Below are 27,906 nucleotides of genomic sequence, written 5' to 3' on the forward strand. Positions count from 1 at the left end.
AATTAAAGAGGGGGGAATCAATTAAGAGGGGGGGATCAATTAAGAGGGGAATGCAATTAAGAGGGAGTATCAATTAGGGGGGTATTAATTAAAAAATATTAATTAATAAATAATGTCTTTTGCATAATTAATTAGCAATTTGGGTTAGAATCCCCCTAGTCTATCTACTTCTTCCCTTTGCAAATTTTCCTTTGGGTTAAAGTTGAATTTTTGTCAATGAAATTTGATATGGCATATTACGCGATAAGGGCTTTCGTTGAACATTGAAAATTCTCGACATTCATATTACGACTTTCTTCATGAACCAGTTTTAATCCTTCAAATATATTACGTCTCTCCTCATCCATATAGTTTGAATACTCTACCTATTTATACACTCTACAAACACGCACTAGACTTTAACGTGTTCAATTGTTTGGACAGACTCTGTTGCTGACCGATATGCAATTGTTTTACAGTCTATCTGTTTCCACAATCTATACGAGAGTCTGCTCGTTAAAGGTCTCTTATAAGAATACAGACAGTTTGGCAATTTTATCTCAAGTTTTACTGTGATTTTGTGTCTCTGCTTTGGTGTAGTCTTCTGGATTTCTCTGGATAGGATAGGAACAATGGATAGGAATCAAAAGTTCGAGCAAACTTCTGATAAGGTATGGGAGAAAATTTTCTTCGCTTATATTTCCGATAGAGTCATCTGTCTTTTGTGTGGTTTTCAACCATCGATTATTAAAAAAATTTCCCTTTATAGACATTATAATATTCAACATTCTCAAGAGTATTCAAAATATGTGGACGAGGAGAAAAAAATATAATTGAGGCATTGAAATTAGTTTATAAAGAAGGTCGCGATTTAAATGTCGAGAATATTACATTTTCTACGAAAGCCCTTACCGCGTCATATGCAATATCACATCTCAAAAAAATCCAAGCCGTTTAGTGAAGGGGAATTTGTAAAGGAATGCCTCATCGCAGCAGTCGAATCGTTTGGAGATTCGATAATTTTAGAAGAAGCTGCAAGCATTCCTTTAAATCGTAAAATCGTGAAATCACGGATTAATGATATTGCGCTATTTTTATGGAGAGATTAAAATTTTATTAGCGTCTTGTTGTTATTATTCTTTATATCTCGATGAAAGCACCGATAATCGACATGTGAGTCAACTGAGTATTTTTGCTCGATACGTACAAAATAATTTTTCATATGTCGAGAGCTTTTAGATTTGTATCATGCATAGTAGGACAACAGTGCAGAGATCTTCAAGGCTGTCAGCCAATGTCTACAAAAGTTTGACATCGATTTCTCCAAATGTTCGCTGTAGTCATCGATGGCGCAAAAGCAATGATAGGTTTAAAAAACGGGTTCTTCGGACATTTGAAGCAGCGAAATCTCAAATTCCCTGTTATTCATTGTATAATTCATCAAGAAGCGTTATGTGGGAAAGATATTAAACTAAGTAGCGCCATGAAAACGGTCACAAAAATTATTAATTTAATTAAAGGTGGTCAAAAATTTCTTTCTCATCGTAAATTCCAACATTTTCTCGAAGAGCATAACGCAAGCTATATAGATGTTCCTTTATATTGTGAAGTGCGATGGCTCAGTGCAGGAAAATGTCTTGAAAAATTCTTCGCAGAGATAAGAAAGGAGATAGTCCTTTTTTTGCAAGACGAATATCCCATAAAATTGGACGAATTTAGATTTTTCTTCGAAGATTTAGACTCGCTTAGTGAGCTTGCTTTAATGACTGATTTAACAAATCATTTAAATATTCTAAATTTAAAGCTGCGAAAGTCCAATCAAACAATTACGCAATTAGTTAGTTGTATCGATGCTTTCCGCAGAAAATTGCTGCTTCTTAAAAATCAGTTGCAAGATAATGTTCTTCACTTTTTCTCTTCTTGCCAAATTCTCTTTGAAGAACACGGCACAAATTATAATTTTCCAAAGCAACTGAATATTATTCAATCTTTAATTGATCAATTTGATAGACGTTTTTCTGACTTTGAAAGTTTAAGACAAGATTTAATCCTCTTTAGCAATCCTCTTACCGCGCAAATCGAGGAACAAAGCCTATTTCTTCAAAAAGAATTGTGCGATTTGCAATGCAATATTTCTTTGAAATCCCGATTAGAAAAGGAGACCGAGTTTTTCAAAATTTTAGATTCTTCATCTTATCCACGTCTTAGAGATTTAGGTCTCCGAATTTTTTCTATGTTTGGGTCCACATATTTATGGGAATGCTCCTTCTCAAGAATGAAATTGACAAAAACGGATAAACGTTCTTCTCTAAATGATACATCACTTTCTTCGTTGATGCGAGCTAGTTCTTCTAAAATGTCTGTGGATATATCATCTATAGTAGAGTCTAAACGACCCAAGACATGCTAGTTTATTTCTTCCTAAATATGATCGTTTACCTCTTTTCATCTAGTTTTCCTGCCGAGCCATACATTTTATCGTATTTTGTCTTCATTATTTAATGGAACTACTAGGCCTACTGGGGAAACCACTTAAAAAAATACGCATCAACAATAGTACCTCATGGGTGATGTGGAAATTTATTATAATAGTTCTTTAATTATACTTTTTTTAATGATGTCATTCTTTTAATTATACATTGTAATTAATTATTTATATATATATATATAAAATATATATATGTATTAAACACGTAAACATATATATTTTAAAGTGGTTATTAAACGAGGAAACAATTTTAATGATAATATGACGCATCAGCTGATATCTTATACAGCGACGGGCCTGAGCGCATCCTGATCGTCGCTTTAGCCGCTGAGCGCGGAGCGGTGCGAGGGGGACGGTAGGTCACCTACTGAATTTCGCCCGAAATGTGCAGATTGTGGCCAGCTCTGCCTTAAAGGCAATATCTTCTAACTCTGTTATTAAACTCACAAACTGCTACAGAACAACTGTATAACGAATCACATATGTTGCGGATTCGCCGAGAATCAGCAACGCTGTGCGTGATGTTTACACGATCACGATCGCTGTGTTGCCGCTGACGTCAGCGTACACGTGCCAGGCGACTCTCCGACATTCTAATGTCTCGTGCGAAACTCGCTGCGCTCGGTGTGATTGTTCGGCCCCCCGACATGTAAAAACACACTTCCAAACAAAACTTGGGATGTGTCGCGAGGCTGAACCAATCATTGAGCGCCAACTAATCCAATAAGATTTTTTTGTTCTAATCGAGAATCCGTTGGAATCATCAATTTTGTATTTCGAGATTTTTCCACCGCCGGAACTCTCACTCCGAATTTTCTCGTTGTCCCGGACGGACACTCCGACTTTTCTCGTTGTCCCGGACGGACTCTCAGTTTTGTTCGCTGTCCTGAACGGACTCTCAATTAATCATTCTTTTTTTATTGTTTCTTTTGTTTCGCGAATTTGTCTAAATTTAAAACTGTAACGTCCTACGCCGATTATCGTTTCTGATAGCCGGGCGCGCCGATTATCAGCCGCTTACGAAAATCGCTACTGTCGCACGATCAACTGCTCAAAGCTCCGAGGCATTCCTTCCGGTGCTTCGATTCATTGTAACCCGGTTAAATACAGTTATTTAAGAGCATTTCGCCGCAGCTACCGAGATTCATCTCGATTCTTTTGTTGGTGTAACCCGTCCTCTGCGATCCGATCCACACTCTCCCGCGCTTCTTGCGAAGCGGTCCTGGCACGCGTTCGCTTCAGTTAACGCGCGAACAGCCTTAAAGGCAATATCTTCTAACTCCGTTATTAAACTCACAAACTGCTACAGAACAACTATATAACAAATCACATATTCGTACGCGAAACATAATAGAACGTCTTTTTGGCAACTGGAAAAGAAGATTTCCGATTTTAGGAAATCGAAATGCGATATCAGTTACATAGAGTGATGACTATTATCATTGCGACAGCAGTGCTGCATAACATCGCTAGGCATAATAATGAAGCAGAACCAGATATCGATCCAGATTTAAATATACCTATGCCATGGGACGAAATGTTAGCAGATTGCGATATAAATTATGAAATGTACAACAACGAAGCTAATGACGTTGCGATTCGAACAAAATTGATCCATAATTATTTTGCCAAGTATGTTGACGTAATACATTAATAAATAATGTTAAATTACATATTAATCATGTTATTATAAAGATTGTAAATATATAATATTTATTTATTATTATTATACTTATAAATTATGTATTGTTATAACTTTATTTTTTTAGCCTTCTGTAATAAGCTAAGGAATATAGTGGCTTCTGGTTGATGCTTGAGGAAGTGTATAACAACCAAACTCTATATAAACTGTTATTTTAAAGCGCGGAATGTATATTTACATTTGAAACTTCAGAAGGATCTCTTATTTTCTATTATATTTTTATATCAAAATTATCTACCAAATCTATCAAAATAACTTTCTCTGCTTCTGAAAATTTTACAGCACGTTTGCGTGCCTGCTTGTTTACTACGTTTATTTTCAATTTAATAATAATTAATAATCTTCGCAATATGATTCTTGTACTTTTCTCATTGCTTGTTAGAACCAATTTTGGACCAATCACGTTATATCTTTAGTATGTTCTGCGAGTTCTGACATAAAAGTTATAAGTTTAGCTAAACGTTCACACTGTTAACATTGTAACATTGTTAAAAACCTATTAATACTAAGCCGAAATTTAATTTTAACGAAAGTTTAGCTAAATTGAAGATAAAGGATCCAAAAAGATGATCATCCTAGTAAGAATTATGATCCTTATATAAGGTGCGCAACTAAGCTTCCGGGTTTTTTTGATCAACGAAAAATGGAAAATTTCAAGAGAAATACAAAAAATGGTTTATTCAAAGTATCGTCCCTCGCTAACTACACATTTTTGCTATCTCTCTGGCAATACATGAATACCGCGACAATAAAACGACGCATCTTTGGACAGAAACCATTCATCCAACCAATTTTGCACTTCTTCGAAATTGGCCAAGCATTGCCCAGCCAAGCCATGCACCATCGACCGGAACAAGTGATAATCGGAAGGGGTCACGTCTGACGAATACGGCGGGTGCGGTAGCAGATCCCATTTCAGCGTTTTGATGGTATCCTGGACGATGGAAGTGCGAAGGCACGGAGCGTTGTCGTGCTGCAATATCATTCGTTCGTGTCTCGTGTCCCATTCTGGCCGTTTTTCGAGCAATGCGTGGTTCAAATTGATCATTTGTTGTCGGTAGCGATGTCCATTGACAGTTTCGCCCGGTTTCAGCAGCTCATAGTACACGATTTCCTTCTGGTCCCACCAAACGCAGAGCATTGTCTTCTTTCCGAAGCGATTTGGCCGTGCCGTCGATGTTGATGCTTCGTCAAGTGAAAGTCACAATTTTTTGCATTTGGGATTCTCGAAATATATCCACTTCTCATCGCCAGTAACAATTCGATGCAGGAAAGTCTTTCTTTCATGCTGCAAAAGCAAAATTTCGGAAGTGGCTCTTCGATTTTCCATCTGTCTCTCAGTCAACTCATGCGGCACCCATTTTTCTTCCTTTTGAATTTCTTCCATGGTATGTAAACGTTTGGAAATACGTTGGCGAGTCATGTTTAATGCCTCCGCAAGTTAATCTTGTGTTTGCATATCATCTTCGTCCAATAACGCTTGTAGATCGGCGTCCTCAATTGTTTTTGGTCTTCCGGAGCGCATCTTGCCCTCAGTGTCGAAATCGCCACTTTTGAAGCGTTTAAACCAATCTTCACTGATAGTTTTCGATGGTGCATGTTCGCCGTAGGCCTCCTCAAGCAAACGACGTGCTTCAGCTGCATTTTTTTTTCAAGTTAAAGCAGAAAAGCAAAGCTTCCTGCAAATGCTGTTTATTTGGCACAAAACTCGACATCTTCGTTGTTAGAAAAAAATATTTTTACGTTGCGATATGTGTTGGTATTACGACTGATTATTGTTAACAGATGTCCAAGCTATAAAAAAACACAATTTCAGACATGTATGTTGACTACATGTGTCGTTAACGCCATCCATGTGTGAAACCCGGAAACTTAGTTGCGCACCTAGTATATGCACCATTAGGATCATGATGCTTACTGTGAAATATAAGGATTACATACAGGATTCTCAAAAAGTCTTCGAACGATAAAATATCTCGAAAACAATCAGTTTTTGGAAAAAATGTTTCAAGCAAAAGTTATAAGGTTTAAAATGATCTATTTACTGATCTTATCAGTTTGACCTTGGCTAGCGTCAACAAGGTCAGGGCTGAGTCACCTTGAACTTTTCAAATGGATCGTCCTACTTTTTTGGCATATTCTTATAACGTATTTCAAGAGCTTTCCAAAACACTACAACAAAGTATTTTTTTCTTAAGTACATCCCGAGTTATGAAGCTTCAAAGTTACAGTACCGTTGGCATTAGCATTACCTAAGGTGTGCCGCGTAGAGGTTGCACAATCGGATTTACAACTCTTGTGTATGTGTGTGTGTGCGTGTGTGTGTGTGTGCGTATGTGTGTGTGTGTGTGTGTGTGTATGTGCGTCTGCGTGTAATGTAACAGAAACAAAGACCCCACAGTTCGTCATTCCCGTAATATTTCAAGACTTCAAACCCTTTCTGTTGTGTAAAGTGATTTTATCTCATCTTTTAAGATGTGCCACATTTTTAAATTAAATTTTTAACTAAATGATCAAATTGTCTTCCTTCTATCATTTGACAATGAGTTAAACGTTCACAGAAATGACTGAGCACATCGTTTATTTGTTCTAAAGTGATGAGAGATGCTTCCCGCATTATTCGATTGCTAAGGTCTTCCAAATTACGTGGTTTTGTCGCAAAAACTTTATTTTTGAGATATCCCCAAAGAAAAAATCTAGAGGAGACAAATCAGGTGATCTAGCAGGCCATTCAATAGCACCCCTCCTACCTATCCATCGACTAGCAAAAAAAAACGATTCAGAAATTCTCGACTTCTTATTGCGTAATGAGGCGGTGCTCCATCTTGCTGGAACCAAACATGTTGCATATCTACGCCAAATTTATTTCGTATGTCGAGTATAAGATGATCTCGCAATAAATTTTCATACTTTTCCGCGTTCAAATTATCGTCTATCAAAAATGGACCAATAATACCGCGACTGCAAATTCCTGCCCAGACATTCAATTTTTGTGGATACTGTGTGCGAAGATCACTCATCCAATGTGGATTTTCATCACTCCAGTATCTGCAATTGTGACAATTAACAGAACCGTTTATTTGAAACATAGCTTCATCTGAAAAAACAATAAAATTCAAAATGTTATCATCAATTCGATTCATTTCTTCACAAAATTGAATTCTTCTATCAAAATCATCTTCCATAAGTTCTTGAATGATAACAATTTTGTAAGGATGGTATTTATACTTTTTAAAATATTAAGAATGCGACCATAACGCTGTTCTTGGTACAGCTGTATGAGGATTTTCTTGAAATGACAGCAAAACATCCAAACTCATATCATCATTTGTTGCGGATTTTGGTCTTCCGCTACGAGGTCGGTCTTAAACTGTTCCAGTTTCCAAAAAACGTGTCACTGTGTACTGAACAATAGACTTAGAAATAGGGTTGCGATCAGGATATGTAGCATTGAAGAGATTAGCTACTTCATGATATGATCTAACACGGTCTCCAAACCCTCAATACATAAGCAGCAAAATCCTTTCTTTTTCGAACAACATTTTTCAGATAGAAATTTGGAATTGTAGAACGAAAAAGGAACAAAACAAATAGAGATCGAGACGCAAGCGAATACGATTAGTTTGTAGAATACACGGAGCAAGAAGCGTTTTCGAAAACCACCAGTATGCACGAATTTTAGCTGCAAGTCCTCGTGGTGTCCGATGTTCACTAATAATCGCCTTTGATGTTAGTAGATCAATTTGCCAAAGTAAACTCCTTGCAAACTAAACTCTTAATAAGCTTTGTAGATGACTCCTAGTTCGTTAAAGTAGATTTTCTTAAGGTTCCCTTACGAAAGTACTAAGAATTACTGAAAAATTTACAGTGATTAATCACTGGCCAAATTATTACTGAAATACTGCTATCCCTATAAACGTTTAGCTCATTGTCAAATGGTAGAAGGAAGACAATTTGAACATTTAATTAATTGAAAAATGTTGCACATCTTAAAAGATGAGATAAAGTCATTTTACACAACAGAAAGGGTTTGAAGTCATGAAATACGAGGGTAGTTTGATAAGTCAGTGACTTTTTTAATAAAAGATATTTTTTTCGGCAAATAAGCGTTTTATTTCTTAACGTAGTCTCCTTTTAGCTCGATTTAGTCCACCGTTTTTCCAATTTTTTTATTCCTTCCAAATAATAGGTTTTCTCAAGGCCCTCAAAATAGGCGTTTGTTTCAGTGATGACCTCTTCATTCGACCCAAATCTCTTACCGTCCAGCCATTTCTTCAGGTGATTTCATTCTCCGATCGTCCAATATCATTTCATGGATTTTATCGACGATTTCTGGCGTGACGACCTCTTTTGGGCCTGAACGTTCGGCGTCACTTGTGCTGGTACGACCACAACGGAACTCAGTAAATCACTTCTTAACCATTGAAATTGATGGTGCAGAGTCCCCATAGTATTTATCAAGCTTTGCCTTGGTTTCGGTGATGGTTTTTTTACGCAAAAAATAATGCTTAATCAGCACACGAAATTCACTTTTTTCCATTTTCGTTAAAATTCACGAGGTTATCTGCTTTCAATGGCTGTCAAACACTAACTAAATGGCGCAGCTTGCCCAAACTTGTACAGTCTATTAATAGATGGCAGTTGACGGGAGCAGTGCTGCATTTAAAGTTACTGCGCGGAAAATTCAAAAAGTCACTGACTTATCAAACTGCCCTCGTACTACAGGAGTGACGAACCGTGAGATCCTTGTTTCTGTTACATACACACAGACGCACACACACACATACGCGCGCGCGCGCGCACACACGCGCGCGCACACATACGCACACACACACACGCGCACGCGCAGGCACACACGCGCACACACACACACACACGCGCGCGCACGCACGCACGCACGCACGCATACATGCACACACATGCATACACGCACACACACACACACACACAAGACGTGTAAATCCGATTGTGCAACCTCCACGCACCACACCTTGGGTAATGCTAATGCCGACGGTACTGTAACTTTGAAGCTTCATAACTCGGGATGTACTTAAGAAAAAAATACTTTGTTGTAGTGTTTTGGAAAGCTCTTGAAATACGTTATAAGAATATGCCAAAAAAGTAGGACGATCCATTTGAAAAGTTCAAGGTGACTCAGCCCTGACCTTGTTGACGCTAGCCAAGGTCAAACTGATAAGATCAGTAAATAGATCATTTTAAACCTTATAACTTTTGCTTGAAACATTTTTTCCAAAAACTGATTGTTTTCGAGATATTTTATCGTTCGAAGACTTTTTGAGAATCCTGTATGTAATCCTTATATTTCACAGTAAGCATCATGATCCTAATGGTGCATATACTAGGTGCGCAACTAAGTTTCCGGGTTTCACACATGGATGGCGTTAACGACACATGTAGTCAACATACATGTCTGAAATTGTGTTTTTTTATAGCTTGGACATCTGTTAACAATAATCAGTCGTAATACCAACACATATCGCAACGTAAAAATATTTTTTTCTAACAACGAAGATGTCGAGTTTTGTGCCAAATAAACAGCATTTGCAGGAAGCTTTGCTTTTCTGCTTTAACTTGAAAAAAAAATGCAGCTGAAGCACGTCGTTTGCTTGAGGAGGCCTACGGCGAACATGCACCATCGAAAACTATCAGTGAAGATTGGTTTAAACGCTTCAAAAGTGGCGATTTCGACACTGAGGGCAAGATGCGCTCCGGAAGACCAAAAACAATTGAGGACGCCGATCTACAAGCGTTATTGGACGAAGATGATATGCAAACACAAGATTAACTTGCGGAGGCATTAAACATGACTCGCCAACGTATTTCCAAACGTTTACATACCATGGAAGAAATTCAAAAGGAAGAAAAATGGGTGCCGCATGAGTTGACTGAGAGACAGATGGAAAATCGAAGAGCCACTTCCGAAATTTTGCTTTTGCAGCATGAAAGAAAGACTTTCCTGCATCGAATTGTTACTGGCGATGAGAAGTGGATATATTTCGAGAATCCCAAATGCAAAAAATTGTGACTTTCACTTGACGAAGCATCAACATCGACGGCACGGCCAAATCGCTTCGGAAAGAAGACAATGCTCTGCGTTTGGTGGGACCAGAAGGAAATCGTGTACTATGAGCTGCTGAAACCGGGCGAAACTGTCAATGGACATCGCTACCGACAACAAATGATCAATTTGAACCACGCATTGCTCGAAAAACGGCCAGAATGGGACACGAGACACGAACGAATGATATTGCAGCACGACAACGCTCCGTGCCTTCGCACTTCCATCGTCCAGGATACCATCAAAACGCTGAAATGGGATCTGCTACCGCACCCGCCGTATTCGTCAGACGTGACCCCTTCCGATTATCACTTGTTCCGGTCGATGGTGCATGGCTTGGCTGGGCAATGCTTGGCCAATTTCGAAGAAGTGCAAAATTGGTTGGATGAATGGTTTCTGTCCAAAGATGCGTCGTTTTATTGTCGCGGTATTCATGTATTGCCAGAGAGATAGCAAAAATGTGTAGTTAGCGAGGGACGATACTTTGAATAAACCATTTTTTGTATTTCTCTTGAAATTTTCCATTTTTCGTTGATCAAAAAAACCCGGAAGCTTAGTTGCGCACCTTATATAAGGATCATAATTCTTACTAGGATGATCATCTTTTTGGATCCTTTATCTTCAATTTAGCTAAACTTTCGTTAAAATTAAATTTCGGCTTAGTATTAATAGGTTTTTAACAATGTTACAATGTTAACAGTGTGAACGTTTAGCTAAACTTATAACTTTTATGTCAGAACTCGCAGAACATACTAAAGATATAACGTGATTGGTCCAAAATTGGTTCTAACAAGCAATGAGAAAAGTACAAGAATCATATTGCGAAGATTATTAATTATTATTAAATTGAAAATAAACGTAGTAAACAAGCAGGCACGCAAACGTGCTGTAAAATTTTCAGAAGCAGAGAAAGTTATTTTGATAGATTTGGTAGATAATTTTGATATAAAAATATAATAGAAAATAAGAGATCCTTCTGAAGTTTCAAATGTAAATATACATTCCGCGCTTTAAAATAACAGTTTATATAGAGTTTGGTTGTTATACACTTCCTCAAGCATCAACCAGAAGCCACTATATTCCTTAGCTTATTACAGAAGGCTAAAAAAATAAAGTTATAACAATACATAATTTATAAGTATAATAATAATAAATAAATATTATATATTTACAATCTTTATAATAACATGATTAATATGTAATTTAACATTATTTATTAATGTATTACGTCAACATACTTGGCAAAATAATTATGGATCAATTTTGTTCGAATCGCAACGTCATTAGCTTCGTTGTTGTACATTTCATAATTTATATCGCAATCTGCTAACATTTCGTCCCATGGCATAGGTATATTTAAATCTGGATCGATATCTGGTTCTGCTTCATTATTATGCCTAGCGATGTTATGCAGCACTGCTGTCGCAATGATAATAGTCATCACTCTATGTAACTGATATCGCATTTCGATTTCCTAAAATCGGAAATCTTCTTTTCCAGTTGCCAAAAAGACGTTCTATTATGTTTCGCGTACGAATATGTGATTTGTTATATAGTTGTTCTGTAGCAGTTTGTGAGTTTAATAACGGAGTTAGAAGATATTGCCTTTAAGGCTGTTCGCGCGTTAACTGAAGCGAACGCGTGCCAGGACCGCTTCGCAAGAAGCGCGGGAGAGTGTGGATCGGATCGCAGAGGACGGGTTACACCAACAAAAGAATCGAGATGAATCTCGGTAGCTGCGGCGAAATGCTCTTAAATAACTGTATTTAACCGGGTTACAATGAATCGAAGCACCGGAAGGAATGCCTCGGAGCTTTGAGCAGTTGATCGTGCGACAGTAGCGATTTTCGTAAGCGGCTGATAATCGGCGCGCCCGGCTATCAGAAACGATAATCGGCGTAGGACGTTACAGTTTTAAATTTAGACAAATTCGCGAAACAAAAGAAACAATAAAAAAAGAATGATTAATTGAGAGTCCGTTCAGGACAGCGAACAAAACTGAGAGTCCGTCCGGGACAACGAGAAAAGTCGGAGTGTCCGTCCGGGACAACGAGAAAATTCGGAGTGAGAGTTCCGGCGGTGGAAAAATCTCGAAATACAAAATTGATGATTCCAACGGATTCTCGATTAGAACAAAAAAATCTTATTGGATTAGTTGGCGCTCAATGATTGGTTCAGCCTCGCGACACATCCCAAGTTTTGTTTGGAAGTGTGTTTTTACATGTCGGGGGGCCGAACAATCACACCGAGCGCAGCGAGTTTCGCACGAGACATTAGAATGTCGGAGAGTCGCCTGGCACGTGTACGCTGACGTCAGCGGCAACACAGCGATCGTGATCGTGTAAACATCACGCACAGCGTTGCTGATTCTCGGCGAATCCGCAACATATGTGATTCGTTATACAGTTGTTCTGTAGCAGTTTGTGAGTTTAATAACAGAGTTAGAAGATATTGCCTTTAAGGCAGAGCTGGCCACAATCTGCACATTTCGGGCGAAATTCAGTAGGTGACCTACCGTCCCCCTCGCACCGCTCCGCGCTCAGCGGCTAAAGCGACGATCAGGATGCGCTCAGGCCCGTCGCTGTATAAGATATCAGCTGATGCGTCATATTATCATTAAAATTGTTTCCTCGTTTAATAACCACTTTAAAATATATATGTTTACGTGTTTAATACATATATATATTTTATATATATATATATATAAATAATTAATTACAATGTATAATTAAAAGAATGACATCATTAAAAAAAGTATAATTAAAGAACTATTATAATAAATTTCCACATCACCCATGAGGTACTATTGTTGATGCGTATTTTTTTAAGTGGTTTCCCCAGTAGGCCTAGTAGTTCCATTAAATAATGAAGACAAAATACGATAAAATGTATGGCTCGGCAGGAAAACTAGATGAAAAGAGGTAAACGATCATATTTAGGAAGAAATAAACTAGCATGTCTTGGGTCGTTTAGACTCTACTATAGATGATATATCCACAGACATTTTAGAAGAACTAGCTCGCATCAACGAAGAAAGTGATGTATCATTTAGAGAAGAACGTTTATCCGTTTTTGTCAATTTCATTCTTGAGAAGGAGCATTCCCATAAATATGTGGACCCAAACATAGAAAAAATTCGGAGACCTAAATCTCTAAGACGTGGATAAGATGAAGAATCTAAAATTTTGAAAAACTCGGTCTCCTTTTCTAATCGGGATTTCAAAGAAATATTGCATTGCAAATCGCACAATTCTTTTTGAAGAAATAGGCTTTGTTCCTCGATTTGCGCGGTAAGAGGATTGCTAAAGAGGATTAAATCTTGTCTTAAACTTTCAAAGTCAGAAAAACGTCTATCAAATTGATCAATTAAAGATTGAATAATATTCAGTTGCTTTGGAAAATTATAATTTGTGCCGTGTTCTTCAAAGAGAATTTGGCAAGAAGAGAAAAAGTGAAGAACATTATCTTGCAACTGATTTTTAAGAAGCAGCAATTTTCTGCGGAAAGCATCGATACAACTAACTAATTGCGTAATTGTTTGATTGGACTTTCGCAGCTTTAAATTTAGAATATTTAAATGATTTGTTAAATCAGTCATTAAAGCAAGCTCACTAAGCGAGTCTAAATCTTCGAAGAAAAATCTAAATTCGTCCAATTTTATGGGATATTCGTCTTGCAAAAAAAGGACTATCTCCTTTCTTATCTCTGCGAAGAATTTTTCAAGACATTTTCCTGCACTGAGCCATCGCACTTCACAATATAAAGGAACATCTATATAGCTTGCGTTATGCTCTTCGAGAAAATGTTGGAATTTACGATGAGAAAGAAATTTTTGACCACCTTTAATTAAATTAATAATTTTTGTGACCGTTTTCATGGCGCTACTTAGTTTAATATCTTTCCCACATAACGCTTCTTGATGAATTATACAATGAATAACAGGGAATTTGAGATTTCGCTGCTTCAAATGTCCGAAGAACCCGTTTTTTAAACCTATCATTGCTTTTGCGCCATCGATGACTACAGCCGAACATTTGGAGAAATCGATGTCAAACTTTTGTAGACATTGGCTGACAGCCTTGAAGATCTCTGCACCTGTTGTCCTACTATGCAATGATACAAAATCTAAAAGCTCCTCGACATATGAAAAATTATTTTGTACGTATCGAGCAAAAATACTCAGTTGACTCACATGTCGATTATCGGTGCTTTCATCGAGATATAAAGAATAATAACAACAAGACGCTAATAAAAATTTTAATCTCTCCCATAAAAATAGCGCAATATCATTAATCCGTGATTTCACGATTTTACGATTTAAAGGAATGCTTGCAGCTTCTTCTAAAATTATCGAATCTCCAAACGATTCGACTGCTGCGATGAGGCATTCCTTTACAAATTCCCCTTCACTAAACGGCTTGGATTTTTTTGAGATGTGATATTGCATATGACGCGGTAAGGGCTTTCGTAGAAAATGTAATATTCTCGACATTTAAATCGCGACCTTCTTTATAAACTAATTTCAATGCCTCAATTATATTTTGTTTCTCCTCGTCCACATATTTTGAATACTCTTGAGAATGTTGAATATTATAATGTCTATAAAGGGAATATTTTTTAATAATCGATGGTTGAAAACCACACAAAAGACAGATGACTCTATCGGAAATATAAGCGAAGAAAATTTTCTCCCATACCTTATCAGAAGTTTGCTCGAACTTTTGATTCCTATCCATTGTTCCTATCCTATCCAGAGAAATCCAGAAGACTACACCAAAGCAGAGACACAAAATCACAGTAAAACTTGAGATAAAATTGCCAAACTGTCTGTATTCTTATAAGAGACCTTTAACGAGCAGACTCTCGTATAGATTGTGGAAACAGATAGACTGTAAAACAATTGCATATCGGTCAGCAACAGAGTCTGTCCAAACAATTGAACACGTTAAAGTCTAGTGCGTGTTTGTAGAGTGTATAAATAGGTAGAGTATTCAAACTATATGGATGAGGAGAGACGTAATATATTTGAAGGATTAAAACTGGTTCATGAAGAAAGTCGTAATATGAATGTCGAGAATTTTCAATGTTCAACGAAAGCCCTTATCGCGTAATATGCCATATCAAATTTCATTGCAAAAAATTCCAAGCTTTTTAACAAAGGAAAATTTGCAAAGGAAGAAGTAGATAGACTAGGGGGATTCTAACCCAAATTGCTAATTAATTATGCAAAAGACATTATTTATTAATTAATATTTTTTAATTAATACCCCCCTAATTGATACTCCCTCTTAATTGATTCCCCTCTTAATTGATCCCCCCCTCTTAATTGATCCCCCCTCTTAATTGATACCCCCTCTAAATTGATACCCCCTCTTAATTTATACCCCCTCTTTATTGATCCTCCCTGTTTATTGATCCCCCCTGTTTATTGATCCCCCTTTTAATTGATACCCCCTCTTTATTGGTATCCTCCTGCTCCATCCCAGAATCTTTGATTCTATGAGCAAGATGGCGGCCGTGACGTCACGAGAGAAAAACGCATCGGGCTGTAGGTAGACTCGAACCTGGGCCCCGCGGGTTGCTATCGAACGCTCGAACCTCCTAGACCATTGCTGCCTGTTGCTAGTAGACGTCTAGTGAAGGTTCTTACAGTATGTGTGTGAAGACGTCACGCATACGACAAAAGAAAAAAACATGGCGGCGGTGTAGGCCAGACTCGAACCTGGGTCCCGCGGTTGCTATGGAGCGCTCGAACCTTCTAGACCACCGTCGCTTATTGCTAGTAGACGTCACGTTACGGGTAAGATGGCGACCGTGACGTCACGCATACGTCAAAAGAACAAACATGGCGGTGGTGTAGGTAGGGTCGAACCTGGGCCCCGCGATTACTATCGAACCTGGGCCCCGCGATTACTATCGAACGTTTAACGGACGTTTCTCGAACGTCTATCGAACGTCTATCGGACGTCTCTCGGCGTCTCTTTTCGAACGTCTATCGGATGTCTCTCGAACCTCCTAGACCATTGTTACCTATTGCTAGTAGGCGCATAGTGAAGATTCTTACAGTGTGTATGATAGCGTCACGCATGCATCAAAAGAAAAACAAAGTCGAAACTAGGCCAGACTCGGACCCCGGACCCTTCGTTTACTGTGCGATGGTCCTACCACTTAGACCATCATAGGGTAGGTTGGAAGGGAATACGAAACGTTCGTCGAAAGAGTATTTTACCATACCGACTTGCGCTGGGCACTATCCTCATCGTTCTGAGGAGGGGGAAGGGAAGTAAAATGGGAGACATATAGAATTAATTTATACATAATTTTATGTTTTAGAATATCATTTATTTGTTCACGGCTTCATACATTATATTTTTTACAGCGCATGCTAACAATTCACAATCAATGAGCGACTCGCGGTCAAAGTCGCTGCTTTCTTGTATTATTTTTGTTGCAGTATGTATATTAGTAATATAATTCTTCTTTTCACGAAGAATATTTACAAAACTTTTGAATTTTACACTAACTATACAAATATTTTCTGATAACCATCCATACATGTGATTGAAGCAATTTTCAAGTGTAAATAATATATTTAACGTATCTGGTGTTACATATAAGCAATTATTAAAAATTGTGAGTTTCACAATTTGTGAGTTGTACATCTTACATGACGTTATTGTTAATTCTTCTATACGCATCGGGGGAGACGACGACTTATAAAAATTGGCCTGCAGAAATCTTTGGATGTCAACACGTTGCCCCATTAGCGCATTCCAAGTTTTGATCGGCAATAGCAGTTGTTTGCCACGATTATCATCAATGACTATGTCTATGACGGGTTCAGCTCCTACGCTGATCCCGATATTCAAATATTTATAAGCAGTTGCAGTCAAAGCGTATCGGCGTCCTAAGATATGCATAGCAGGAAGTCGTGGAAAGCTGAAAAGACATAGAAAATTTACAGGTCTGAATCTTGGAAAAATTACTACGGATAAACTAAAAGAAATAGCATTATAACACTCACCTTTCGCACATTTTCTTGCTCGGTGGAGCCTCGTCCTCATGTTGAGCAGGCAATAATTTGTAATAATTTGCGTGTAATAATTTGCATGTAATAATTTGCGTGTTTAGCGTTCACTTCAGCACCGGCAGCATACATTTTTATTATGTAGACACATCCAAACTTTACTATGTAGACACACAACCGATGAATCTCGTGTTCACAGAGCGACTGAGAGACAGAGGTGTTTTTTCCGAAGCCTAATATTAAAGCTACTATAGGGCATCCCCTCTTCTTACTCTTCAGAGTTGTAGCGCATGCGTAGATATATTCCTCAAAACAGGAAAGTAAATGAGATGTAGATATCTTTGGTTAGACTCGGGATGGCATTAGAGATGTCGCTTCCGAACGACATCTTTTAACGATATCAGGGGCGAGGAGAGTGTCTTGACCATGGAGCGTCAGGTAGCTCAGTGGGTTTAGAGCAGCCCCCTGCAAGCGAGAGACCCGAGTTTAATTCCCGGTCTAGCGACTACCGCACTTACGCGATATTTTTTCTCTCTTCGGGACGAAATAAGAAGCAGGTCCCATCGTCTAGTTACACCCTCCTTCTTTCACGGTCGTCATTTGACTCGCGCATATCCGAACGTGTTTTCTAACGGAGAGAATATAAAGTAAAGGATTCCAAAGAGCCGAGTATTCTCTGTAGTTAATAAAGAAATGGAAGACTTCATTCAAACCGAACGAGAACTGTTGGAGCAATCCACGCGTCTGAATTCGCGAGAGGCTTACGACGCGTGGGTGCAAAAGTTTGACAAATGTATCAGATGTTTGGAAGAACAAAGTCGAGCAAAACGACCGCGATTGTCGATTGGCGCCGCGCATCAGCGGTGGCTCGTATTGCACGACTCGAGGGATTGAAAATTTCTGTGCAAGAACGCTTCATACACGTGGGTGCTGGAGACGCATCAAGAGATGCAGAATTGGTATGGAGAGAAATTGATACAACGTTCGAAAGCCGCATATCAACCGGCGCAGTTATTAACGTGAACCATATCGAACCTCTTCGATTTCTCCAAGATGCGAAGAGTACAGTGCTCGAGCACGTGCGAAGTGCTATGGAAAAGCACGACAATCTTAAGGTGAACACTGTGTTCAATGGCGAGTTCACCTCAGGCGACAATTATGCATTCAAAAGCATTAACACGAGAAACAGTGGACTCTTTTCTGCTTTAGATTTGGATAAATGGTACGAGCAACGCGTCATCGAGCCTACCTTGGCATCTTTGGAAGAATTTCAAGAACGTGATAGTGGGTGGGCACTGCTACGCATACTTGATCTCACAGTCAATGTGAACAAATACAATCCACTGCATGCAGGGTGCAACATTGAGCTGCCTCGCGAAATAAAATTAAAGAAAGCCGTGATAAACGTACGAACTAAAGACAACGCATGTTTTGCATGGTCCGTGGTCGCGGCATTATATCCAGCTGAAAGAAATGGAGACCGGGAATCTTCGTACCCACATTACACCAAAATATTCAATCTTCAGGATATTGAATTTCCAATGACGTTTAAACAAATTACCAAGTTTGAACAGCTAAACAACATATCCATCAACGTATACACCACTCAAGATAAAAAGAAGCAAGAAGAAGCATGTACGATCGTTCCGATACGTCTCGCTAGTAAGAAGGAAAAGCATGTAAATTTGTTATATGTGCAAGATCCACAAGAGTGCAACATGGGACATTTCGTGTGGATCAAGAATTTGTCACGTCTTGTGGACATGCAACTGAGTAAGAAAAAATGCAAGAAGTATATATGCGATCGGTAAGGAGATATTCACCATAAATATAACAAATATGAAATAAAAGAATAACTCGTAATATCCATTTCTTTTCAGTTGCTTGCATTATTTTTATTCCAACGAAAAACTGGAGAATCATATCATAGATTGCAACAAGTTGAATGACTGTGCAGTCATCCTGCCAACAGAGGCCAACAAGTGGCTCAGTTTTACTAATTACAGCAGAAGGGAACGGATTCCATTCGTGGTGTACGCTGGCCTGGAATGCATTCTAGAGAAAACTCCAAACGAAGAAAAAATCGTATGTGTATCATCATAAAGCATCATAAAGTACATAGTATAGCTTATTATGTATGATGTTCCTACGATGAATCATTATCCGCATATCAGTGTCGTCGCGATCCGAATTGCATTTCGTGGTTCGTCGAGGAACTTAAACAATTGGCGCATCGTTATAAAAATTATTCTGCGTAATAATGTCCCTATGGAAATTTTATCACAAGAACAGTGCGCAGCATTTTATAGTGCAACGCGTTGTCATATATGCGAAAAATTATTCGCAGTGGGGGATATATGCGTACGCGATCATTGTCATTTAACCGGACAATACAGGGTCCCGCACATTCCAATTGTAATTTAAATTATACAGATTCCTATTATATTCCGACAGTTTTTCATAACTTATCAGGTTATGACGCTCATTTTATTATCAAGGAAGTAGCCACCGCGTTCGAAGGTCACGTTGATGTACTACCAATAACGAAAGAAAAATATATTTCATTTACCAAACATATTGAAGATACAACAAGTAAAACATCAGACTGGCGAAATCATATTAAATTGCGGTTCATCGATTCGTACAAATTTCTCAATACCAGTCTCGATAAATTAGCATCGTTTCTCACTGGAGACAAATTAAAAATTCTTCAATCCGAATTTAAAAAAANTCCCCCCTCTTAATTGATACCCCCTCTTTTAAATTGATACCCCCTCTAATTATACCCCTCTTTATTGATCCCCCTGTTTATTGATCCCCCCTGTTTATTGATCCCCCTTTTAATTGATACCCCCTCTTTATTGGTATCCTCCTGCTCCATCCCAGAATCTTTGATTCTATGAGCAAGATGGCGGCCGTGACGTCACGAGAGAAAAACGCATCGGGCTGTAGGTAGACTCGAACCTGGGCCCCGCGGGTTGCTATCGAACGCTCGAACCTCCTAGACCATTGCTGCCTGTTGCTAGTAGACGTCTAGTGAAGGTTCTTACAGTATGTGTGTGAAGACGTCACGCATACGACAAAAGAAAAAAACATGGCGGCGGTGTAGGCCAGACTCGAACCTGGGTCCCGCGGTTGCTATGGAGCGCTCGAACCTTCTAGACCACCGTCGCTTATTGCTAGTAGACGTCACGTTACGGGTAAGATGGCGACCGTGACGTCACGCATACGTCAAAAGAACAAACATGGCGGTGGTGTAGGTAGGGTCGAACCTGGGCCCCGCGATTACTATCGAACCTGGGCCCCGCGATTACTATCGAACGTTTAACGGACGTTTCTCGAACGTCTATCGAACGTCTATCGGACGTCTCTCGGCGTCTCTTTTCGAACGTCTATCGGATGTCTCTCGAACCTCCTAGACCATTGTTACCTATTGCTAGTAGGCGCATAGTGAAGATTCTTACAGTGTGTATGATAGCGTCACGCATGCATCAAAAGAAAAACAAAGTCGAAACTAGGCCAGACTCGGACCCCGGACCCTTCGTTTACTGTGCGATGGTCCTACCACTTAGACCATCATAGGGTAGGTTGGAAGGGAATACGAAACGTTCGTCGAAAGAGTATTTTACCATACCGACTTGCGCTGGGCACTATCCTCATCGTTCTGAGGAGGGGGAAGGGAAGTAAAATGGGAGACATATAGAATTAATTTATACATAATTTTATGTTTTAGAATATCATTTATTTGTTCACGGCTTCATACATTATATTTTTACAGCGCATGCTAACAATTCACAATCAATGAGCGACTCGCGGTCAAAGTCGCTGCTTTCTTGTATTATTTTTGTTGCAGTATGTATATTAGTAATATAATTCTTCTTTTCACGAAGAATATTTACAAAACTTTTGAATTTTACACTAACTATACAAATATTTTCTGATAACCATCCATACATGTGATTGAAGCAATTTTCAAGTGTAAATAATATATTTAACGTATCTGGTGTTACATATAAGCAATTATTAAAAATTGTGAGTTTCACAATTTGTGAGTTGTACATCTTACATGACGTTATTGTTAATTCTTCTATACGCATCGGGGGAGACGACGACTTATAAAAATTGGCCTGCAGAAATCTTTGGATGTCAACACGTTGCCCCATTAGCGCATTCCAAGTTTTGATCGGCAATAGCAGTTGTTTGCCACGATTATCATCAATGACTATGTCTATGACGGGTTCAGCTCCTACGCTGATCCCGATATTCAAATATTTATAAGCAGTTGCAGTCAAAGCGTATCGGCGTCCTAAGATATGCATAGCAGGAAGTCGTGGAAAGCTGAAAAGACATAGAAAATTTACAGGTCTGAATCTTGGAAAAATTACTACGGATAAACTAAAAGAAATAGCATTATAACACTCACCTTTCGCACATTTTCTTGCTCGGTGGAGCCTCGTCCTCATGTTGAGCAGGCAATAATTTGTAATAATTTGCGTGTATAATTTGCATGTAATAATTTGCGTGTTTAGCGTTCACTTCAGCACCGGCAGCATACATTTTTATTATGTAGACACATCCAAACTTTACTATGTAGACACACAACCGATGAATCTCGTGTTCACAGAGCGACTGAGAGACAGAGGTGTTTTTTCCGAAGCCTAATATTAAAGCTACTATAGGGCATCCCCTCTCTTACTCTTCAGAGTTGTAGCGCATGCGTAGATATATTCCTCAAAACAGGAAAGTAAATGAGATGTAGATATCTTTGGTTAGACTCGGGATGGCATTAGAGATGTCGCTTCCGAACGACATCTTTTAACGATATCAGGGGCGAGGAGAGTGTCTTGACCATGGAGCGTCAGGTAGCTCAGTGGGTTTAGAGCAGCCCCCTGCAAGCGAGAGACCCGAGTTTAATTCCCGGTCTAGCGACTACCGCACTTACGCGATATTTTTTCTCTCTTCGGGACGAAATAAGAAGCAGGTCCCATCGTCTAGTACACCCTCCTTCTTTCACGGTCGTCATTTGACTCGCGCATATCCGAACGTGTTTTCTAACGGAGAGAATATAAAGTAAAGGATTCCAAAGAGCCGAGTATTCTCTGTAGTTAATAAAGAAATGGAAGACTTCATTCAAACCGAACGAGAACTGTTGGAGCAATCCACGCGTCTGAATTCGCGAGAGGCTTACGACGCGTGGGTGCAAAAGTTTGACAAATGTATCAGATGTTTGGAAGAACAAAGTCGAGCAAAACGACCGCGATTGTCGATTGGCGCCGCGCATCAGCGGTGGCTCGTATTGCACGACTCGAGGGATTGAAAATTTCTGTGCAAGAACGCTTCATACACGTGGGTGCTGGAGACGCATCAAGAGATGCAGAATTGGTATGGAGAGAAATTGATACAACGTTCGAAAGCCGCATATCAACCGGCGCAGTTATTAACGTGAACCATATCGAACCTCTTCGATTTCTCCAAGATGCGAAGAGTACAGTGCTCGAGCACGTGCGAAGTGCTATGGAAAAGCACGACAATCTTAAGGTGAACACTGTGTTCAATGGCGAGTTCACCTCAGGCGACAATTATGCATTCAAAAGCATTAACACGAGAAACAGTGGACTCTTTTCTGCTTTAGATTTGGATAAATGGTACGAGCAACGCGTCATCGAGCCTACCTTGGCATCTTTGGAAGAATTTCAAGAACGTGATAGTGGGTGGGCACTGCTACGCATACTTGATCTCACAGTCAATGTGAACAAATACAATCCACTGCATGCAGGGTGCAACATTGAGCTGCCTCGCGAAATAAAATTAAAGAAAGCCGTGATAAACGTACGAACTAAAGACAACGCATGTTTTGCATGGTCCGTGGTCGCGGCATTATATCCAGCTGAAAGAAATGGAGACCGGGAATCTTCGTACCCACATTACACCAAAATATTCAATCTTCAGGATATTGAATTTCCAATGACGTTTAAACAAATTACCAAGTTTGAACAGCTAAACAACATATCCATCAACGTATACACCACTCAAGATAAAAAGAAGCAAGAAGAAGCATGTACGATCGTTCCGATACGTCTCGCTAGTAAGAAGGAAAAGCATGTAAATTTGTTATATGTGCAAGATCCACAAGAGTGCAACATGGGACATTTCGTGTGGATCAAGAATTTGTCACGTCTTGTGGACATGCAACTGAGTAAGAAAAAATGCAAGAAGTATATATGCGATCGGTAAGGAGATATTCACCATAAATATAACAAATATGAAATAAAAGAATAACTCGTAATATCCATTTCTTTTCAGTTGCTTGCATTATTTTTATTCCAACGAAAAACTGGAGAATCATATCATAGATTGCAACAAGTTGAATGACTGTGCAGTCATCCTGCCAACAGAGGCCAACAAGTGGCTCAGTTTTACTAATTACAGCAGAAGGGAACGGATTCCATTCGTGGTGTACGCTGGCCTGGAATGCATTCTAGAGAAAACTCCAAACGAAGAAAAAATCGTATGTGTATCATCATAAAGCATCATAAAGTACATAGTATAGCTTATTATGTATGATGTTCCTACGATGAATCATTATCCGCATATCAGTGTCGTCGCGATCCGAATTGCATTTCGTGGTTCGTCGAGGAACTTAAACAATTGGCGCATCGTTATAAAAATTATTCTGCGTAATAATGTCCCTATGGAAATTTTATCACAAGAACAGTGCGCAGCATTTTATAGTGCAACGCGTTGTCATATATGCGAAAAATTATTCGCAGTGGGGGATATATGCGTACGCGATCATTGTCATTTAACCGGACAATACAGGGTCCCGCACATTCCAATTGTAATTTAAATTATACAGATTCCTATTATATTCCGACAGTTTTTCATAACTTATCAGGTTATGACGCTCATTTTATTATCAAGGAAGTAGCCACCGCGTTCGAAGGTCACGTTGATGTACTACCAATAACGAAAGAAAAATATATTTCATTTACCAAACATATTGAAGATACAACAAGTAAAACATCAGACTGGCGAAATCATATTAAATTGCGGTTCATCGATTCGTACAAATTTCTCAATACCAGTCTCGATAAATTAGCATCGTTTCTCACTGGAGACAAATTAAAAATTCTTCAATCCGAATTTAAAAACTTATCCGACAAAGATTTTGATTTATTAACGCGAAAAGGTGTTTTTCCGTACGAATATGTGGATTGCAATGACAAGCTGCAGGATCAATGTTTACCACCGCGCGAGTCATTCTGCAGTTCGCTGACAGGTGATATAGTATCTGAGAGCGATTACACGCACGCCATGAACGTATGGGAACGGTTTTCTATTCAAACCTTAGGCGAATATAGCGATTTGTACCTGAAAACTGATGTTTTGTTATTGGCTGATATTTTCGAAAATTTCCGCGATAGTTGTATCAAAAGTTACGGTCTAGATCCCGTACATTATTACACATTGCCAGGTTTCACGTGGGATGCGATGTTAAAACATACAAAAATTAATTTTGAATTACTCACAGATATTGATATGGTAATGTTTATCGAACGCGGTATACGTGGCGGTCTGAGCCAGTGTTCCGGTAGATACGCAAAAGCCAATAACCAATACATGCAATCTTACGATCCATCGAAGCCATCCTCATACCTCATGTACTTTGATATAAATAATTTGTATGGCTGGGCAATGTGTCAACCGTTACCATACGCTGAATTTAAATGGGTTGATGATACGTCGAATTTTGATGTATCATCAATCCCGCTAAATTCACTCACAGGTTATATTCTCGAGGTTGATTTGGAGTATCCTCAACACTTGCATGATACACATGCAGATCTACCGTTCTGTCCGACGCGAACGAAGCCCCCGAACAAACGGCAAGAAAAATTCCTTGCGACTTTATATAATAAGCAGTGTTACGTTATTCATTATCGTAATCTGCAGCAGTGCATACGCCATGGTCTTCGTATCGAAAAGATTCATCGCATACTCCAATTCGCACAAACTTCATGGCTACGCAACTACATAGAATTAAATACGCAGTTTCGAACGCATGCAACAAACGATTTTGAGAAAAATTTATACAAATTAATGAACAACGCGGTATTCGGCAAAACAATGGAAAATGTTCGCAATCATGTCGATGTAAAACTTTTGACAAAATGGGATGGACGATACGGTGCAGAGGCAATGGTCACAATGTCCAATTTTCATAGCAGGAGCATCTTTTCAGAAAATTTGGTTGCAGTTGAATTGCGAAAACTCGAAGTGAAGTTCAACAAGCCGATCTATGTGGGTATTCTCGACATATCTAAGACCTGCTTGTATGAATTTCACCATGAGTACATGTCACCTCTATATCGTGAGAAATGTAAAGTACTGTATACGGACACAGATAGCTTAATTTACCATGTAATGTCCGACGATGTATATGAGCTAATGAAACGTGACATTATTAGGTTTGATACGAGCGATTATCCTCAAAATAACATATACGGTATACCGCTTAAGAACAAAAAAGTTCCAGGGCTTATGAAAGACGAAAATAACAGAGCTATAATGACAGAATTCGTCGGGCTCAGAGCAAAAATGTATGCGCTGAAAGTAGAAGGTAAGAGGGATACCAAAAGGGCGAAGGGTGTTAAGAGGAATATTATAGCACGAACGATCAATTTTGACAATTACACACATTGTTTGAGAGAGGAATTTGAAACGAGTCGGCGTCAATCGTACATAAGATCCAAGTTGCATGAGGTATACACGGTATTCGAAACGAAAACTGCTCTCAGTCCATACGATGATAAGCGATTTATTATGTCTGATTTGATAAATATATTACCATGGGGACATTATAGTACACTATTATAACGTTTATTTATTTTATTAGCTATTTTACAATTAAATATGTCATCAAATGTTCTAATAAAACTGTATTCATTTTTTTACAATACATTATCCTTTTGTATCCATGAATTATGCGAATTGTCGGATCCCAACCATTTTACATATACTTTGTCGCCATGCCTGCGCAACACTTTTTCTACTAAGTATACATCTGGATTGGTGACATTATGTAGTTCGTGTTCGTAGAAACCCTCGGCGATAAGTTTCCCGCACGAGTCTGCGAGTAGGTAAGTTGCAGGATTAGTTGTCTGCACTTTGACGATTTTAAACACTTCGGTTGTCCAATTCGGTGTATAGCCTTTTTCAAAGACAGTTTTGAATTTGCTGACGCGTACCAGATCACCCACTTTGAATTTCGCAGGCGCTGCAATCTTTACGTTACTATAGACTGTGTTTAAGAGCTTATTAGCAATCGTAGGAGTCACATCGATAGGACGCATGCCGATAGTTCGATGTTTTCGCGTGTTGTATTCAGCGACGAGGCGCGGTAACGAGTCGATCCATTTGTAAGTTCCGTTGAACGTAAACATTTTCCACATGTTGTTCTTTAACGTGCGGTTGAATCGCTCCACAACAGATGCCTTCATTACTGAATAAGTCGAATAATGATTAACACTGTGTTTCTTCACAAGTCTCTGCAACTCTGTATCGTAAAACTCCTTTCCCTGATCAGTTTGCAAGTTCTTCGGACATCTTCCATCCGTTCGAATTATCTTTGCGAATGCCTCGGCTATCTCCTTTCCGCTTTTGCTCTTTAACGGCACGGCCCATGCGTGCTTGCTCAGTACGTCGATAATGGTGAGTATGTAGTGGTGACCTCCATTGAATCGCGAGTAAGGACGCATTTCCACCACATCGGCCTGCCAAAGATCATCGTACCCACGCACTATGACGCGTCTGCGAGGAAAATTTCGTCTCACTGGAGCGTGTAATTCTTTCACTAGTTGTTCTTTTTCGGAATGTTTCTTCTCATTATTTTTCCCCGTTACTCGCCGAGTCGTTTTCCCATCATGCGTGAAGCTTTGTCGCTTTACACCCGCAGAAACAGCTGAAATAGTACCGATGAGTTGCTTCTCTGAACTTTTCTTCTTTTTGTTAAATTTTGACAATTGCTTCACCATTGCAGCTCGTGATGATCCGTCTCTTGCTTATGTCGATACTATATGTCGATTCAACTGCAATATTCTACTCTTATATTTTCGACAATTTCTTTATCTCTGAATCTGTCCAGTCTAAAATTCGTTCTGTGTTCTCATGAATGCTATTTATGCTCAGTATGTTTTTCTTCTGGTAGTCTTCCAGCCAATCCTTCAATTTTTTAACATTCTCATCTACATATTGCTTCGTCTCAACGTTACTCTCATGCAATAGAAGCTTTACAGAATTTATATTCTCATCCATATACTGCTTCTTCTCAACGTTACTCTCATGCAGCAGAAGTTTTACAGACTTTATACTCTCATCCACATGATATTTGTGCGCAACATCATTGAAGACTCTCGGCCGCGTTACATGATGTATCGCGTGTCCTGTTGCATCAAAACCTTTGCCATCGGCAGTTAGACAAAAGGCATTTTCATGTACGTATCGTTTGGTTGCAACATCATTAAAGAGATTTCTCACACCTGCAACACATTCTTCAACGTATTATTTGATTGCAACGTCACTGTCGGCTTCAGCCTGCGCTACATGTTTTATCTTGCGCGATTTTGCATCAA

The 27,906-nt window shown here is 39.0% G+C and overlaps 3 protein-coding genes across 3 annotated transcripts; all 3 read left to right on the plus strand.

The window, feature by feature from the left end:
* The first annotated feature begins 18,066 nt into the window (after positions 1–18,066).
* Positions 18,067–19,093, plus strand: LOC112590495 (uncharacterized). Its single transcript, XM_025307190.1, has one exon. The coding sequence runs from the start codon at positions 18,067–18,069 to the stop codon at positions 19,084–19,086; it is 1,020 nt and encodes a 339-aa protein (XP_025162975.1). The 3' UTR covers positions 19,087–19,093.
* A 3,396-nt stretch (positions 19,094–22,489) lies between these two features.
* On the plus strand, positions 22,490–23,516 carry LOC112590496 (uncharacterized). Its single transcript, XM_025307191.1, has one exon. The coding sequence runs from the start codon at positions 22,490–22,492 to the stop codon at positions 23,507–23,509; it is 1,020 nt and encodes a 339-aa protein (XP_025162976.1). The 3' UTR covers positions 23,510–23,516.
* A 1,667-nt stretch (positions 23,517–25,183) lies between these two features.
* Positions 25,184–27,120, plus strand: LOC112590501 (uncharacterized). Its single transcript, XM_025307200.1, has 2 exons — positions 25,184–25,576; positions 26,947–27,120. Exons 1-2 carry the CDS (start codon positions 25,376–25,378, stop codon positions 27,118–27,120), a joined length of 375 nt encoding a protein of 124 aa, XP_025162985.1. The 5' UTR covers positions 25,184–25,375.
* The last annotated feature ends 786 nt before the right edge of the window (positions 27,121–27,906 follow it).

This window comes from Harpegnathos saltator, unplaced genomic scaffold, assembly GCF_003227715.2.
Source record: "Harpegnathos saltator strain DR-91 unplaced genomic scaffold, Hsal_v8.6 scaffold837, whole genome shotgun sequence".
Taxonomy (NCBI): domain Eukaryota; kingdom Metazoa; phylum Arthropoda; class Insecta; order Hymenoptera; family Formicidae; genus Harpegnathos; species Harpegnathos saltator.